The following is a 15,407-nucleotide window of genomic DNA, read 5'->3' on the forward strand; positions in this document are numbered from 1 at the left end:
CGTTAACTTTCTACAATCGAAATTATACTTGACTTCTGAGACAAAAATTATACGATACGGGACCATTGATTGATATTACCCTTCCCTCGTAGTAGTTTGTTGCAGCGAATGTACGATAGAGTTTGTCGCACCATTGGGGCTTACGTAACAGTCGTTCATTTTAAAACCTTCGACTATTTAGTTTAGGGGATCACGCTTGATTCACGTGTGATTCAAGAACGATACTCTGTCGCATCTTTGAACTCGATGTTCACTACCCTCCAGGCCCTGTGATTTAACCTTCGCGTTAAGGAGGTATTTCGGTACAGACATGCAATTTTCAGGGCTTTTTTTATTATTTTTTACTTGTAGAAAATGAAATGAAAAAAATCAATATTTAATTGTACGTTGATATACGCATAACAAAATTACAAAGTAGAGATGAAAAATGAATCGTGTGGATTAACATATTTACTGTGCAGCACGAAAGATATTTACGTATACAACGCGTTACGCTATTTATCTAGTATTGTACATCTGGGTATCAACGTCTGCTAGCACATTGTTCCATATACAAATCAGCGAAAGTCAAAAGGCTATCTCTACCCATGCGAAGATTCCAATGTGCTTGAAATAATTATATTCTAAACGCGCAGTCTATCATTATCAGAGGCGTAAATATAGAATTACAACATATATAAATACTTGTTTCGTACGTATTAATCGAGACACGCGTCCCGTATCGTTGAACATCGTGTCTTCTTATCGTGGGAAGGAGAACATACTCTGAAGGTCTCGTAAAAATTTATCACGCAGTCAGATGTTTTTCTTATCTCGCTCGATAACATCGAACGTTTGTTGGTAATTCAGAAAATGATCGAGACAACTTGAAATTGAAAAAGATCGACGGAGGTTTCTATCGTTTAGACGCCGCGTTATCGTCGATCATCGGTGCGGCGATCGTTCGAGCTGAAAACGGGTTTGAAAAAATATCAACTAGAACGAAAATTAATTCGCCCCAGAGATAAATCGTGTCGCGTTAGACGAGACTTGGTCAAACATCATTGGCGTCCAAGTCGTATCGTTTATCTCGTGACACTTTTCCCTTTATCGAGTACACAAAAGCATCTCGCGCGATCTACGCGATGCGTTGCGTCTTCTTTATGGTTTCGGCGATTAAACTTTGTCCGGTAAGATTCCGCGCTCGAGGGTGTAAATGTCGGCAAGGATATGTCGGTTATCTGGTTGCTTCGAACCAGAAACACGACGCGATAAGACCGGAGGATTCGACCTCAGTGGCGCCTTCGATCGTTGAAAGAATACAGGTCTGAGAATTGTTACGACTAACGACATTAGTCATTAGTAATATTTCGCTCTAATGACACTAGTGCCAATCGTGCATCGTGATCGTCCGATAAAATATTAGAAATATGTATTTCTACAGACATGTACTCGGCTCGTGGTCTGGTATCGCAGTTTACGCGTACGCAACTCAACTTTACGTGCTTCGTCGTTCTAACTGTTTCTAACCTCTATTCTAACCATCTCTAACGGAGATTTAAAGAAATAATGAAACGTGTGTCGTCTCGTTTGATTTTCTCCAGTTATAGCCATTTTTCTACTTTGATTATTTTTAATCGCAAACTGTTCTTATAAAGCTGATTCTCCTTAACGTACAATGTTTAATAACTATTTATTTTCATTACTGAAAAATTAACAGATCAATATTATGTCTACTTCTTGTGCAATCAATTGCATAGATTTGTGCGTACAACAATTTTTTAAAGGTAGATAGATCGTGCAGAGGACTTTTATTGCCGAACCCACTCGTTTCCTATTTTTCCGAATTTTCATTTATTCAATATCCATTGCCAATGTTGAAATTGCGATTTAGCAAGCTGCCAAAAAATGACCTTTAATCACCTCCATTATATTTTATAAAGGTCCTTGAAGTTATATTCGAACCTCTTTCTTTTTCTTTTTTGTCGACAATATTCGTTTCGTTTGCCTGTTCGTCGGACTTCCTGATTCGCGATGTGGGGTCAGATAGTGATTTATTGTGCGTTCGTCTTAATAAAAATATTCTCAAGGATGAGGGATTAACATATACCCGCCAAGGCTGTTCTTAATGATATACAGTCGTCGCGCGATAGAAACTCACGCTATAAAAAGAAAATATTCAAATTTCGCTAACCGGTTTCTCTACTATCTCTACGGCGGCGCTTGCGATTTTTTTCCATAGCGGGTAAAGGTAAACCGGTTGCGAAGATTTTGTCGGTAGTGCAATCTTTTCATGTGATCAAATGTTTACATTTCGCCGAGTAAACAGCTCTGCGAATTTCTCTGTACATAAAAAAGAAATTACGCTATAGTTAGGTCTGGGTTAGGTTTGCTTAGTTTTCGCAACATAGTTTTCAGGTTGCCTAACCTCAAAATACAATATTTATTTTTTCGTTTGTCTATGACATAGGAACATTATGGTTGTGCATAAGTTGTAATATATTTTGCTTAGAGTTTTAAGCCCAGAAGAATAAAAATCATTTATAAGGAAAAAAGCAGTAAATTTCATTTATATATTGATTCGACGATTACGGCAACTATAAATTTACATACAGCGAAAACTTGAATGCTACAGAGACGATGTCCTCGGTCATATTAAATATAAAAAAGTGGACAGCATTAATTAAATAAGATAATTAAAGTTAACGTGAGATAATAAAAGAATAAATCTGCTACTTGTGAAGTCTTTCGTCAGTATCATAGGTCAGGCATGCTCAAAGGTTTCAGCGAGTCATTTCGTTGAGTCAGTAAGGTCTCCAAATATATGTACATCCCCTCTCACCTCCCGCATCTCCGTAATATCTTTCGTTACGTATATTTTTACGTATTGAAGCTCCGTTATCGATCGATACCACAACAAAACAGTTTACGTAATTCGTACCGATATTCTAAAAAGAGAAGGAACATAAGCTACGTGTTTCATCTACAGTTATACATTTATAGACGTATTTGTTATTATAATATATTGACGGCATTTTTGTGGCATCAAAAGATCCATATTTATCCTTTACAAAACTATACTTTATAAACGTATTTACATTCAGATAAACTTTTTACACGAAAAATAAGTCAAGAAATATCGTTATACAGTTTCGGTAGATATCAAAATAATAATTAACGTTCACGTATAGATTGTAGTTTTTTTTTTTTATTTAATTACATTAATTTTTATTCGAATTTTGTCTCAACGTTGCAGTACAATATTTGTTAATTTATAAATTTTAAGAAAGTGCAAAAAAGAACATACGTTTCTATCGCTATACAGGTGCATTTGGACGAATTGTATGTGCATCGAAATCCACTCAAGTAAATTGGTAGCTTTTTATTATATCGAGCAACGTCTGTTGCAAGCTGATAACCAGTGGTCACGCTATATTCACCAACCAATGCACATTTTTGTTCCAATATTTTCGATTCGCTATCGCGCTTCGATATCAAAGTCGCGCAATTATAAATTTATCAAAATGTTTTTTTCGCCGGTTTCATGGAATTGCGAGCGAAGATTCTCTCATGCCACACGACAGTCCGTTAATTAAGTAATTAACTGTTAATTAATTGTCCCGTGGTGAAGTTTATCGTTTGGCTCGCGCTATCGGTTGGTAATATTTCCGGATGTGTAATTTTACGAAATTTCCGTCGCCTATGATAAGTCAAGGACTCGTATACATATTCACTGCTTTATCTCTGTTTAGTGCATGTAGTCTAATTCCGCACGTGACTTCCAATAACCCTCCGACCTCTTCTTATCGGGGTCGATTGATAGCAATTGACAACAATAGAAGAGAATTTCATTATAATTGAAACGCGCGCTTGCATTGAAATATAGCTAATTTTTTGCCGTGACTGGTTAGTTAGATAATAGTCGTTCAATATTAATCGCTTTCGGCGCGGATTAAAAATAATATTTTTTATCAGTGGTACTTGTGGACTGAGAACTCGTGTCCACTCGACTGCGCTCTTCATTCTTATTTGCTTTGATGAATTTTTAAATAGCATTATATCATCGACGGGCAAAAACGATAACAATATTATGAATATTTCGTTTATCATGCAAATACACAGTGGGTGGTTCGTCCAATTTTTTTAAATTTTAATATTTTTTGTTTCATTCTGAACGTATAAACATAGTATAAAATAGTGGCTCAATAATCCTATACATATACGTATATCGTAATGTGGGGTCCGAGGGAGTTAAATAAAACACACTGCTCTAAAGGTAAAAAAGGTCCCATTTTAAATAAGATTAATCAGGTATGCAATTATTGGAATTTTTTAAAATAAAAATCGTAACTGAGGTACACTTATTTAGCGACTTAAAGATATTGCATGAATTCTTTTAATTGCGTCACGATTGGCGCCACTCTACAGATAAGAAACATACGAATTAGATTATTAAGGTATATGACTATGGCTATCGTTCCTGCCAGAATAAAACACAAAATATATAATTTGAAAAAACGTAGTAATTTTTTAAATCGTATAATTTTATTAAACAGTGAAAGGATTAAATGATTCGTCTCATCGAGTCACCGATCGGTTTAATTAACCTGCATTTAGCGTTTAGTCACTAAATCCCTAGACAGTCCGTTTAATGACTAAACACTAACCTAACCCAGACGTCACGAGCGAGCATCGATTTGCACGGGTGCACGTGAGTCCGTCTCGTGTCTAGTTGCGAATGCACAAATTGTTCCCGAGTGTTTTGGCTGGTATAGGTTATGTATGACACACAGGGTCGATAGACTTTTGTTTGCAGAACAACTTGTTTTTTTTTTTCTTTACATACGAACGTGTGGCCATAAGTTCACGCTGTTCTTTCGAATTTCAACGAGGAGAACAATTCGCGTAGATCGTACCTTAGAAGACAGACAATTGGATAGATTCCAAGGGCGTAACGTGTCTGGGAAGACGTAGGCGTTTGGAAGATGCACCGAGCTAATTTTAACCGGCGCATGTTCAAAATAGCATGACGGCTGCACGATTTTCTCTTACGAGTCATGATGTACACGAACATGCTTTTTCCATACTATACCAGCGCGAACGAACTGTTTCTAATCTACTCTTTGTATCGTTCGAATTTCCCACGCCGAACTGACTAGGTTACATAAAACTAGAATAATAATTCTCGTGTTCGTTAATAATGTTAGGAGAGAGACCATAGATCGTATAAATTAAATCTTACGTGGTTTACGTAGAATTATTACAAGAAAAAATAATAATTACGAAATTGAGGTTAGGTTAGGTTAACTCGACAAAAATTTAAATTTGTATATACGAGAGATTGAAGTGCTGGATCTAATAATTATTAATAAGCTTATTCATCTAGTATAAAAAAAACATAAACATACTAATTTCTCGTATAAACGTTGTGATCACGCCGTACATAAGTGATATCGAGATTTATCGTTACGCAAATAGAAGTTTAGATGAGTGAAATCTGGTCAAATGGAAATCGTTGTTTCGTCTGGCTTCTTCGAGACTGTTCAGCGTTATCACGGTCGTCGTCATGTCCCGTTCAACGTGATTCACGATAGTCATATTATAACACGTATTTGCAGAATTATGAAATATCACGACGAACCGGTGCATTGCCGCGAACCTGACTAAAGATTATCCCGTGGACATTTTTTATCTGTCACTATCTTGCCTCGCAATAGTAGACGATTTCTTTCATCGTCAATACAAGGTGTTCATTTGGAGAATTACAAAAGGGAAATAATCAATAATTAGTAACTACGATATGCGAATATTAATGACTACCCTTTGCGTTTTTGACGCAACTATTATTTTTTATCTCTGATTTTATGGCACGCGAAAATGAACTTTTAATCGGGCGGCAATTCTTCTCTGCAATCGTGCACACTGCCCTCTATAATTCAACAGATACACGAACGTGCATTGTTAGCGTTATATGTATTATTTCACGATGCAGCGTGTCGCCTATCTCGTATGCATAGATTTTGTGGAGTCTGGTTGTGTAAATAGACGAGATCGTATTATAAATTCACAGAAACAACCGTTTCGTAGATGCCTTTTTGTTCGTTCGTTTTTCAAGCACGAATAACGACGACACAATGTATCGAGGACAGACAACGAGAGCCAAGTTTATCAGCGAGGATTAAGATTTCTGCGTCGAAAAACTGTTATCGATGTATTCCGAAAATACGTTGTCACATAATATATGGAGATTGGGGATAATTCATTATACTCTGGGTATTAAAAGTATTCGTAACTTGAAATAAAAGTACTTATGGCTGTTTTACAAAAATATTGTTCCATTCATGGGGAACGTAATTTTATAATTCGTCCATTAACTTCATTTAGAAACGAGCCCTTCTTGTCGCGTGTTTCAAGACGAATAAGACAAATAAATTACCAACTATGATTGGACAAGAGATCAACTTGTTTCTCCTCCCAGTAAAAAGAATATACATAACGTATACATATGTATCATTGTGTTTCTTTTTCAACAAATTATTTAATTTAAGTTTTTCTATACTTTAAGTTCGTGTTAATTATGATATAATTATTTGTAGATTAAAAATAATCTTGTTTATACACGAATATGATCGTATAAGGTCTGAAATAAATTAATCTTATTTTTAGAAGAGCATTGTTTTGCCAAATGTTTCTTTCTTTCTTTCTATTAATATATTGGTCGTTGGAATTTAAAAATCGTAAGAGTATATTTTTAACTTATTTTGGGTGCATTAATTTTCTTTATTTTTAACGGTACGTCTTTCAAAATGTTTGAAGATCACTGTTCTAATAATATTTTTAATTTCAAATCATTATCTCGTATGCATACAAAATTGCTATTAATTAAAATTTCACTTACATCCAATATGAAGATAATTTATCAGAATACCAAGAGACCTTGTTCGCTATTCCATCGAAAATATGCAAAGATCTATGTAGCTACAGATTAATACTTCTATAATGTTTGTCCGTAGGATGCATATTTTTTTGTCTATGATAGATATATCTTTATATTGCGTTCTGTTCATTGGCACCAAATAATATAAAAATTACTTTTATCAGCGAAAATTACGTCTGGCCAGTCCTTCATCGAAGTATTTATATACTTACTGTTTTGCTAATTCCAATCTTTCCCTCCGATTAACTCAGCTTACGAAATATGTACTTATTACGCGTTTATTTGTGCAATGGTTTCTTGTTGATATTTTTGTAAAGGTCACGAATATCTTTATTTCATTCCTACAAAATCTGTATTAAGGATGCTTCAGATTATGTATAAATTATATGTTTCATTAAAATGGACTTAAAGATAATTACATAACCTCGTATTTTAAATTAAAAGGAATTTTCGTGCAACAGTTCCAAAAGCAAATGATATTTACGAATTTTTTTTCTTTTAGACCAAATAATACCGAGCTTGCAATTGCAATTGCATAATCGCAATATAGTCTTTATTTACAGAGTAATGAATTTTCTTTAGTGTTGTAACGCAATCAGTGTTTTTATTTACGATGACGCATTGATATTTTTCCCGTTATTAAGGGGAAAGTTTTCTGCGTAAATAATGTCTAACATAACCTAAGTTCACCCTGTATAAAGGCCGATTTCTATTCGATTGTCGTTGTAACGTGATTCGCGTGCGTTCCACTGCATTCTTTCATACGCAACCGCAAACTTTTTGTTTAATTAATCGTTTATCGGCTGCAAAACAATTATTGTGCAAGAGTTTGCAGAAGTTTGATACTGAATAACAACCGGAAATTTCATTGCGGGACACTTCTGCGGCTGTTGTTATTGTTGTTGTTGTCAGCAGGTTAAGAAGTTAACGAGGCAAATTCTCATCGAGATAAGAAACGTGCAAAAATTAAAATGACACAACCGATGCAGTTTTTACACGCGTGATTGAGTTATGCGTGAGTCGAAAGTGTCACCGAAGACTATGCAGAAAATGCGCGATAAGTAGCATTCTTTTCTTTTATGTTTGTTTTAACAGACCAAACAGTTTGACCTTGGTGCTTCGTTCGCGTAACGATAAACAATACTTGAGTGTTCGTTTTGACCTCTACCCTTATTAATCTTGCCACCCGAGGACAGTGTTATGCATAATATATCGTTTTTTTCCGTAAAATGTTTCTTTTAACGCGAATTATTGAAATTATTGAATTTTTTTCTTTCTTTCTTTTATTTTTTTTTCAATTTCTTCATCGTATTTTCTTTTAAAAAACTATTTACGCTTTAACAGCGAACAATAATTTTCTTGGAACATTCAGCGTTCTGAAACGGATAATCTTAAAAACTAAATGGAAATGCAGTCGCATTAGATTTGTTTACAAAAGTCGAACGATATCGCAATATCTGTTTGATTTTCATAGGAACGCGATAATTCTGTTATTGTTTTTGCCAGTTGTTATTGATAAATCGAGCAAGTAGTGTCGTGTAAAATAGAAACGGACCGTTCACGACGATTCAAGTAGCTTGAAACTCGAAACATCCGATTCATGATACCGCTTGATGATTCTTACTCGTGTACGCGTGCTTGTTTGGTTCCGGTCTGGTGCATGTCGCGTCTGGTTTTCGAACAAGTCTCGAGGGACGAGAGAAGAGATTATTGCCACACTTAAGAGTCGTAATTCCACTCCCAGGAGTAATATGACTACACGCACCTATCTTGACGCGCAAAATACCTCTACCGTGATACAGTTGTACAAGATCTACGCCGTGTCTTATCGTTCAAGCAGTAAACAATTAATCAGTGAACCTATCGAATAATTAATAATCTACTGGCAAAAAGAATTCTCGGCGAACTATCGTCAAGGGGACGTTGATATTTGCATGCATGCATATATGCAATTGGTCGATAAACGTGACCGTGTAGAAAGCAGCTGTTGAAAATTCTTTTTTTTTCGTTAGATTGGAATTCTGTTCGATAAAATTAAAAACTATGTTTTCGTATATTTTCATTCTATATTTCCTTTTATTTTATTATAATTTGAAAATAAAAAAATTATTATTTTAGTTTCTTTTTCCACGTGGAACAACTTATGGCGTTCGTAACCTATGAATGTACTCTAACGCCTTCAAGTCGTTGCACCTTTGCACGTACAAGTTTCCAGTTTTGTTTACTTGGGAAAAAAGCCCGACTATTTACGCTCATAAGTCGGTCAACACACTGACAAGGGAAGCACTCAACCTGTCCCCTCTTATTATAACCTTCTTTCGAGGAATGGTGGATTACTACAGATCCCTGTCGCTACGAGTAAAATAGTAGACGTAATAATTTAATAAGTTTAGAAATATAAGTAATACAATAACGTATCTTGCAATATACATATGTTCTATAAATATAAATCTCAGTCGTCGAAGTGACGGTGTGGCACAAATGGTGGTGTAATCGGGCAGTGCATATACTCGAGGTTGCGGTTCGAGTTCCATTCGTTGAAATATTTTTTTTTTTTCAGCCTTTATTACAAACTTTAAACTATACGACGTGTTCCGATATTTCCGAGAGAAATTACACAGATGTTACTCGGACTTTAATTAGTTTAGAAAAAAGTAACCGCTGGAAGTTACAGCATACTATCTTCTAGTAACATTGATATCTGGCAGAAAAATGGCGTCCAATTTCCGTCGTAACCTAACTCGAGAATGAGTATAAATTCAGCATTCGATTGTTTGGAAATATGCTGAAAATCGGAACATTTATTTTAATTAATTCTGCAACAAATATCATCATTCGGATGTACTAGTACATCCATAAATTCCCCAGTACGTTACGTGCTCTATATACCTATGTTAAGTTATCTGATTACAACCGCAAAAGTTTACCAATATTAATGACTGTTAATATTACCATTCCTACAATGTTTGAAATGGGACGTATCTTTTTGTAATCGTTAATTACTATCGTCTAGAATTAAAAAATATAATTAGAATTAGAATAATTTGAAGACTATATGAGATTTAGTTATGTTCTTAAGTAGGAATCATACGTAGCAACTTAACCTATCGAGTCTGTCTTGTCAGTCTCACGATATTTTCATTTATAGTATACTGTAGTGGTATTGCACGTATAAAAAAATTCATTCTAAATATGTTTAGTTATAGTTATACGTATAAATTTGGTATGTGACCTAAGCGACATCACGATTGAATTAGGTTTAGTCACATAGCTGCGTGTCACTCGAGTCGACGGTCGTTCGAGGTGAAGAAACATAAACACTGTTGGTAGGGGGGAACTTGTTCGCAAGTATCCCTTGCAGGTTGCTGCAAGAAGCAAGGCAATACCATCGTATCTTTCCAAGCAATTCGTAGCATCCGTAAACATAGGGACTCTCGTGTAAATAATGCGGTGAATTTTGGGTTAATCGATGACTCGCGTGATCCGTGTTGGTCGCGTAATTCCGCCGTCGAAATTTTTGGCAACCCACGATGCACGTTCCTAGTTATTAAAGATTTGGCGCTAGATCATTCGTGCGGCGCAAATTCCAATTTCGTCAGTTCGACTGGCAAGCTCTTGAAGTGAAATTGGGTTCGCGTCGGTTAGCCAATTCGCGAATAGGAAGCTTTACGATGAGCGACGACTCTCGGAAAACTTTCGAGGGATCAACTGAATTTTTCTTCGCTATAGTGCTCGAAAGGTCTGTTCGATTCTATTAAAAATAAAGCTCGTACACGTGTACCTTTTTGCTGTGAACGCTACTCTTTGCTCGGAACGAAGTAATATTTTAATGATAGAGAATGCAAGGAAAATTAAATCAGTACAGTTTAAGGTGTAAACATAAGAAGAATAAATATTACGTTTCTTCGTAAACTAACGAAACGTCGAGATTAACCGTTCTTGTCAGAAATTTTTGTACTTGACCGTGTTTAGTATATTAAGTTAACGATGACTAATCCGAAGTCACGTTTATAAAATCAACATGGCCGACCCAATATAGCGGAGCAACATATAAAACTCTTGATTTATTTTTATAAAAATCTATATACTCGATCTAAATATCGTATAGTGATCTATTTGTTACGTGCGTACATTGGATCAAACAGTTATTCTATTAATTTTATTTTATAATTCAGATGTTTTTTATTCGTTATTCGAAATTTTGATAGAGATTAAGAATGTTGCCCACAAACATGGACGACAGTTTGAGAATCATTGTATCGCAATCTAAACGATAAATCCCACTACACCCGATAGTTACGTGACTTTTGCAATCATTAGCCATCGCCAGGTGACCGCCCCCGTCAGAATGCGCAGTTCCATCGAGCCTCTGACCCAACTGTAAACCTTCTGAAAGTCAAACAGCGGAGGGCTAAAAAGAGATTCTTAAAAGGTCGATGCTAACAGGTTCTTTATGGGTAGAAAAGAAGTTTGAGAAAGTCATGGGCACATAATATCTGGAATGTTTTTATGGTGGAACATTGTAAATGTTTCGTACCGTTAGAAATTTGTGCTCGGTTTTCCATACATGTTTTATTTACCTTGTTCTCTGCGCAAAGCTTGCAACGTTACACGTGCGAGATAAACGTTTATTCGAACGAAATGACAGTAAGAAACACGAAATGGAATTTTGTTTGTTTTCCAGATCTAAATGTGTTCCATAGCGATGCCTGCTGAGCTGCTTCTGGGGCATAGTCCTCCAGTATACAGTCCACTTCTGTATAGTCCCCTAGTGGTGACGGCGCCGTCGATTACCAGCAGATCGGTGCCACCCAGGATAAGGCCATGTCTTTCGTCTGGTTCCCTGGCCATCGACAGTATACGAAACAGCAACGATGGCAACAACAGCAAACAGAAAAAAAGGGTGGTGTTCGCCGACGACCGTGGTCGTCCACTTACTCAGGTGAAACATAATCCATCCATAATCCCTGTCGCAATCTCGCCTCTGTTCGTGAAAGGGAAATAAAATAACATTTCGCGTGCACACCTTTGCTTGGACTTTCTGTTTGCTTTGTCGGACTTTCCAGTAGTTCCACTTGTTGCGACGACTGTGAACGTAATTTTACACTCGACTGAATTACACCATACATGTATATCGAGCGGTGCAATTTGGTAATAAAAGTCTCAAACTTGAAAATTTTTATTAACCCTTCGCGGTCGGTTTCTAAATAGAACAGATAACGCGGACCTATCTTATATTGTGGCGTCAGCTCCCGTACTCGCCACCAGAGGGCTCCGCTCTTGTCTCTCTCGCGAGTACTCGACCAACGTTATCTCGATTTCTACGACCAGCAAAAGCAGCGCCACGATATAATAAAAATAAAAAGTTCTATTCTCGATAGATAAAGAAGATCCCCAGCCCTAGGGATAAAATATCTGGATAATTTCCAAAGGTTTGTGAAACGATGGCGTAACATCGAATCGTTTCGTTTTTCCTTTCGACAGGTTCGCGTGATGTCAGAGCCTAGCAATGTACCGCCACTCTGGAGTACCGCGTACCTGGCCGGATTAACGGGACGGCTTCTTCACTCGAAAATAGACAACGACGAGCCCGTGGAGGTTGCGTCGCCCTGGCAAGTGACTTTCCCCCAACCAGCGAGCGATTACCTCGCCTTTCGACGGAAACTCGACCAAGAGAACGTCAGCTTGGAAAACGTGATAATAAGGGAGTCGGAACACTGTCTAGTCGGCACCATCAAGGTACGTAATCTGGCGTACGACAAGGAGGTAGTGGTCAGGGCGAGCAACGATTCCTGGAAGACTCACGAAGACGTGCACTGCACCTACGTCGAGCAACCGTGCGCCCCGGCTCTAATTCTCTACGACACCTTCCGGTTCAGACTCACTCTGCCGCTCAAGTCGAACGTAGTGGAGTTCTGCGTACGTTATCGTACCGATGGCAAAGAATACTGGGACAACAACGGAGGAAAGAACTTTGTCGTTCGCAAGAAACTAGAGGTGTGTACCTCGAATGAGACGGAGGCCCTGTGCAGAGGTGTCTTGGAAAGGGTTTCAAAGGTCCCCATCTGCTTCGATAGCTTCGTCAGGTATCAGAGAACACACACGCCGATTAAGAAGTTACCACCACTATAGAGGTCAAAACAGATATCCGATGTTTGATTAAATTGTTAGTTAACGTATCGTAAGGTCATACTATAATTAAGGAATGGGCAGCGCTGAATATACGCCTGTTATCAAATCGCGACGCGGTATTTTATCCGTACAAAATTTTATAAAACTAATATTTCTCACATTTTTCTACGGCTAAAAGTCGAGTTATGTATATCGGTTTATGTTAAAGTTCTTATAGCGCTCTTCTACTATAGTGGTGTGTAACTTCTCACACGTCGGACAGCAGAAGGTCCGACAGTTGTAGGTCAAGGCGGAGTCGAATCATTTTTGGTCCATGCTAAAATTTCTCTATACGTCCTAAAATAAATTTTCTAAACTTTCCAACGATATTAATGTCGTCATGCTGTTCTTTATAAATCTTAGTAGATAATTCGAATTCAACTGTATTTATTTTAATTTGTATAGAATAGTATGGGTCAAAATTGACACAGTTTCGTCCGTTCCCCTCTATCGCATAGCGTGCCCGATTAAATAACCCTAGCAAGAGAATCCTTGTAAAGTTTACCAAACGAATTTTACAGGTTCTGGGCATGACTTTTTTTTTCTTTTGGAAACATTTAATACGAGCATCGATTAATTTACGAATGTATAAATAATTAAAAAATAATTTCTTTTTCAAAGGGTAAAATAAAATTCATGCAACAGAGGGTTAAGAACACGCTTGTTCAGCATTGGTGAGTTCTCTTTTTTGTTGACGTTTGCTATTTGGTTACTTTGAAACCTTTTCCAAAACGAATACATATAATTTACCAATAGTGTTAAGTGCATCGAGGACGCCCGTAGAGAAGTTTCGTTTAAAAAAAGAGAGTAACATCCTACGATATCCCTCGGAAAAGCAAATAATTTTTCAAGGAAACGTGTATATGTTCTTCGTTGAGGTTCATCACAGTCCTCTTGCTAGAAGGTGACCTCTTTATTTTATTCCCAAAGATTGTACATGTTCGTTAGGCAGCCGGCAACAAAGTGTGTCGGATTCCTTGCGCGATACTTGGAATCGCGATGGCACATCGGCGCATCGTCGCTCGAGCCGCTGTCGAACCTAATCTCGATGATACGTTTATAGTTTCGGCTCCTCGCGATACAGATTTTTTAAGACAAAACAGGCTACGCCGCTAGATAAGCTGGTCAACGCCACGTGCGTCTCTTTTTCAAAAGGTGCTGACACTAACAGATAAATAGCCAGCAGTAAAAAAAACTTGTACGTCGGTCGACTGTTTTAAAATAAAACTTGCCTCTGTCTCTGGGTGTGTACCTAATAAGAGGATCGCATGATCGCTTCGGGAAGGCAAAGAGTGCTCGAGAAAGTCGCTATATTTATTCCCCGTGGTTGGTCGTTTCGTCGTCCCGTTGCGATTGTTTCGCGGACAATCTCTAATTGGTAATTTCTGTGTTGTAGCCACGGGCGCCGGCCAAACGGTACGACATCTTGACAACCACGTGTGACGGATTCTCGAATAACGGTATACGAGATGGCATACCACGGATCACGGACGCAACGAGAACGAACATACGCACGTGGAGCGAGTTCGCGTCTTGGCATCATCTAACAAACGACGCTCCGTACTGGTGAATCCTCAACAGCCCTCGTCAAACGATGTACAAAGTCGTACGAATTCTTCCAGTTTACTTGGTTCATTGTCGTGGCGCGTAAGATCATGCGGGACGAAGCGTCAGACCGCACGACACACGGGAGGGAGACACGGTCGTATGAAGCGTGTGTCACGACCGGCGCGGCGTCAGGAACAGGAGACCGGCGAACGAGAGTATTGACGAAAGAAGGGAAGCGATGGACCACCACGATTTATCTTCGATTCGGAAGGACAAGCTCGCACGGAAGGGAGAGGACACGATTGGAGCTCGACACAGCGCGGTGCAGATGAGAGACGAGGCACAAGGTCGCGTTACTTTTATGGTGAGTTCATAACACGAATTATATCAGGTGCTGGAAAGAAAGTTCCAAAGTTGTCGATCGATTCGATTACGACGAGTATTTTATTTATCAAAATGCTCTCATTCTCGGTATTCGCATTCCTCGCAATACGATGATGTCACTGTCGGACGAGTAATCTTCTCTTCGTAATATCCGATTCGAACGGCTAAGTCCTGCAACGAGGAAAATCCTCTTTTCCTGCTAAGTGACGTTGCACGCGCCTCGCGGAATGTTAATACTCATCGTACGCGTTTGGGATTAAGGGGGAATATTATCTGTAATACGCAGATACCGACACAGGACAAACTGTTGGTTCATTTTTTAGTATTATTAGATTTTTAATAATCGTTTTAATTTAAATTGTTCTTTGTTACGCGTATGCGTACCGAC

The 15,407-nt window shown here is 37.8% G+C and overlaps 1 protein-coding gene across 5 annotated transcripts in view; it reads left to right on the forward strand.

Annotated features, from left to right (window-relative positions):
• Positions 1 to 15,407, forward strand: part of Gbs-70e (Glycogen binding subunit 70E) — a 28,478-nt gene that overhangs the window by 2,436 nt on the left and 10,635 nt on the right. For 2 of the 5 annotated variants that reach the window (XM_076774279.1, XM_076774281.1), the window contains exons 2-4: positions 11,601 to 11,858; positions 12,401 to 12,913; positions 14,484 to 14,999. In XM_076774279.1, coding sequence (XP_076630394.1) covers positions 11,607 to 11,858; positions 12,401 to 12,913; positions 14,484 to 14,657 — 939 coding nt within the window. In that variant the 5' untranslated portion in view covers positions 11,601 to 11,606 and the 3' untranslated portion in view covers positions 14,658 to 14,999. Of the gene's footprint in view, positions 1 to 10,291; positions 10,656 to 11,600; positions 11,859 to 12,400; positions 13,003 to 13,708; positions 13,762 to 14,483; positions 15,000 to 15,407 lie in introns of those variants that run through there. The other 3 variants (XM_076774283.1, XM_076774280.1, XM_076774282.1) reach the window with 3 other exon arrangements.

The sequence above is a fragment of the Colletes latitarsis genome, chromosome 10, assembly GCF_051014445.1.
Source record: "Colletes latitarsis isolate SP2378_abdomen chromosome 10, iyColLati1, whole genome shotgun sequence".
Taxonomy (NCBI): Eukaryota; Metazoa; Arthropoda; class Insecta; order Hymenoptera; family Colletidae; genus Colletes; species Colletes latitarsis.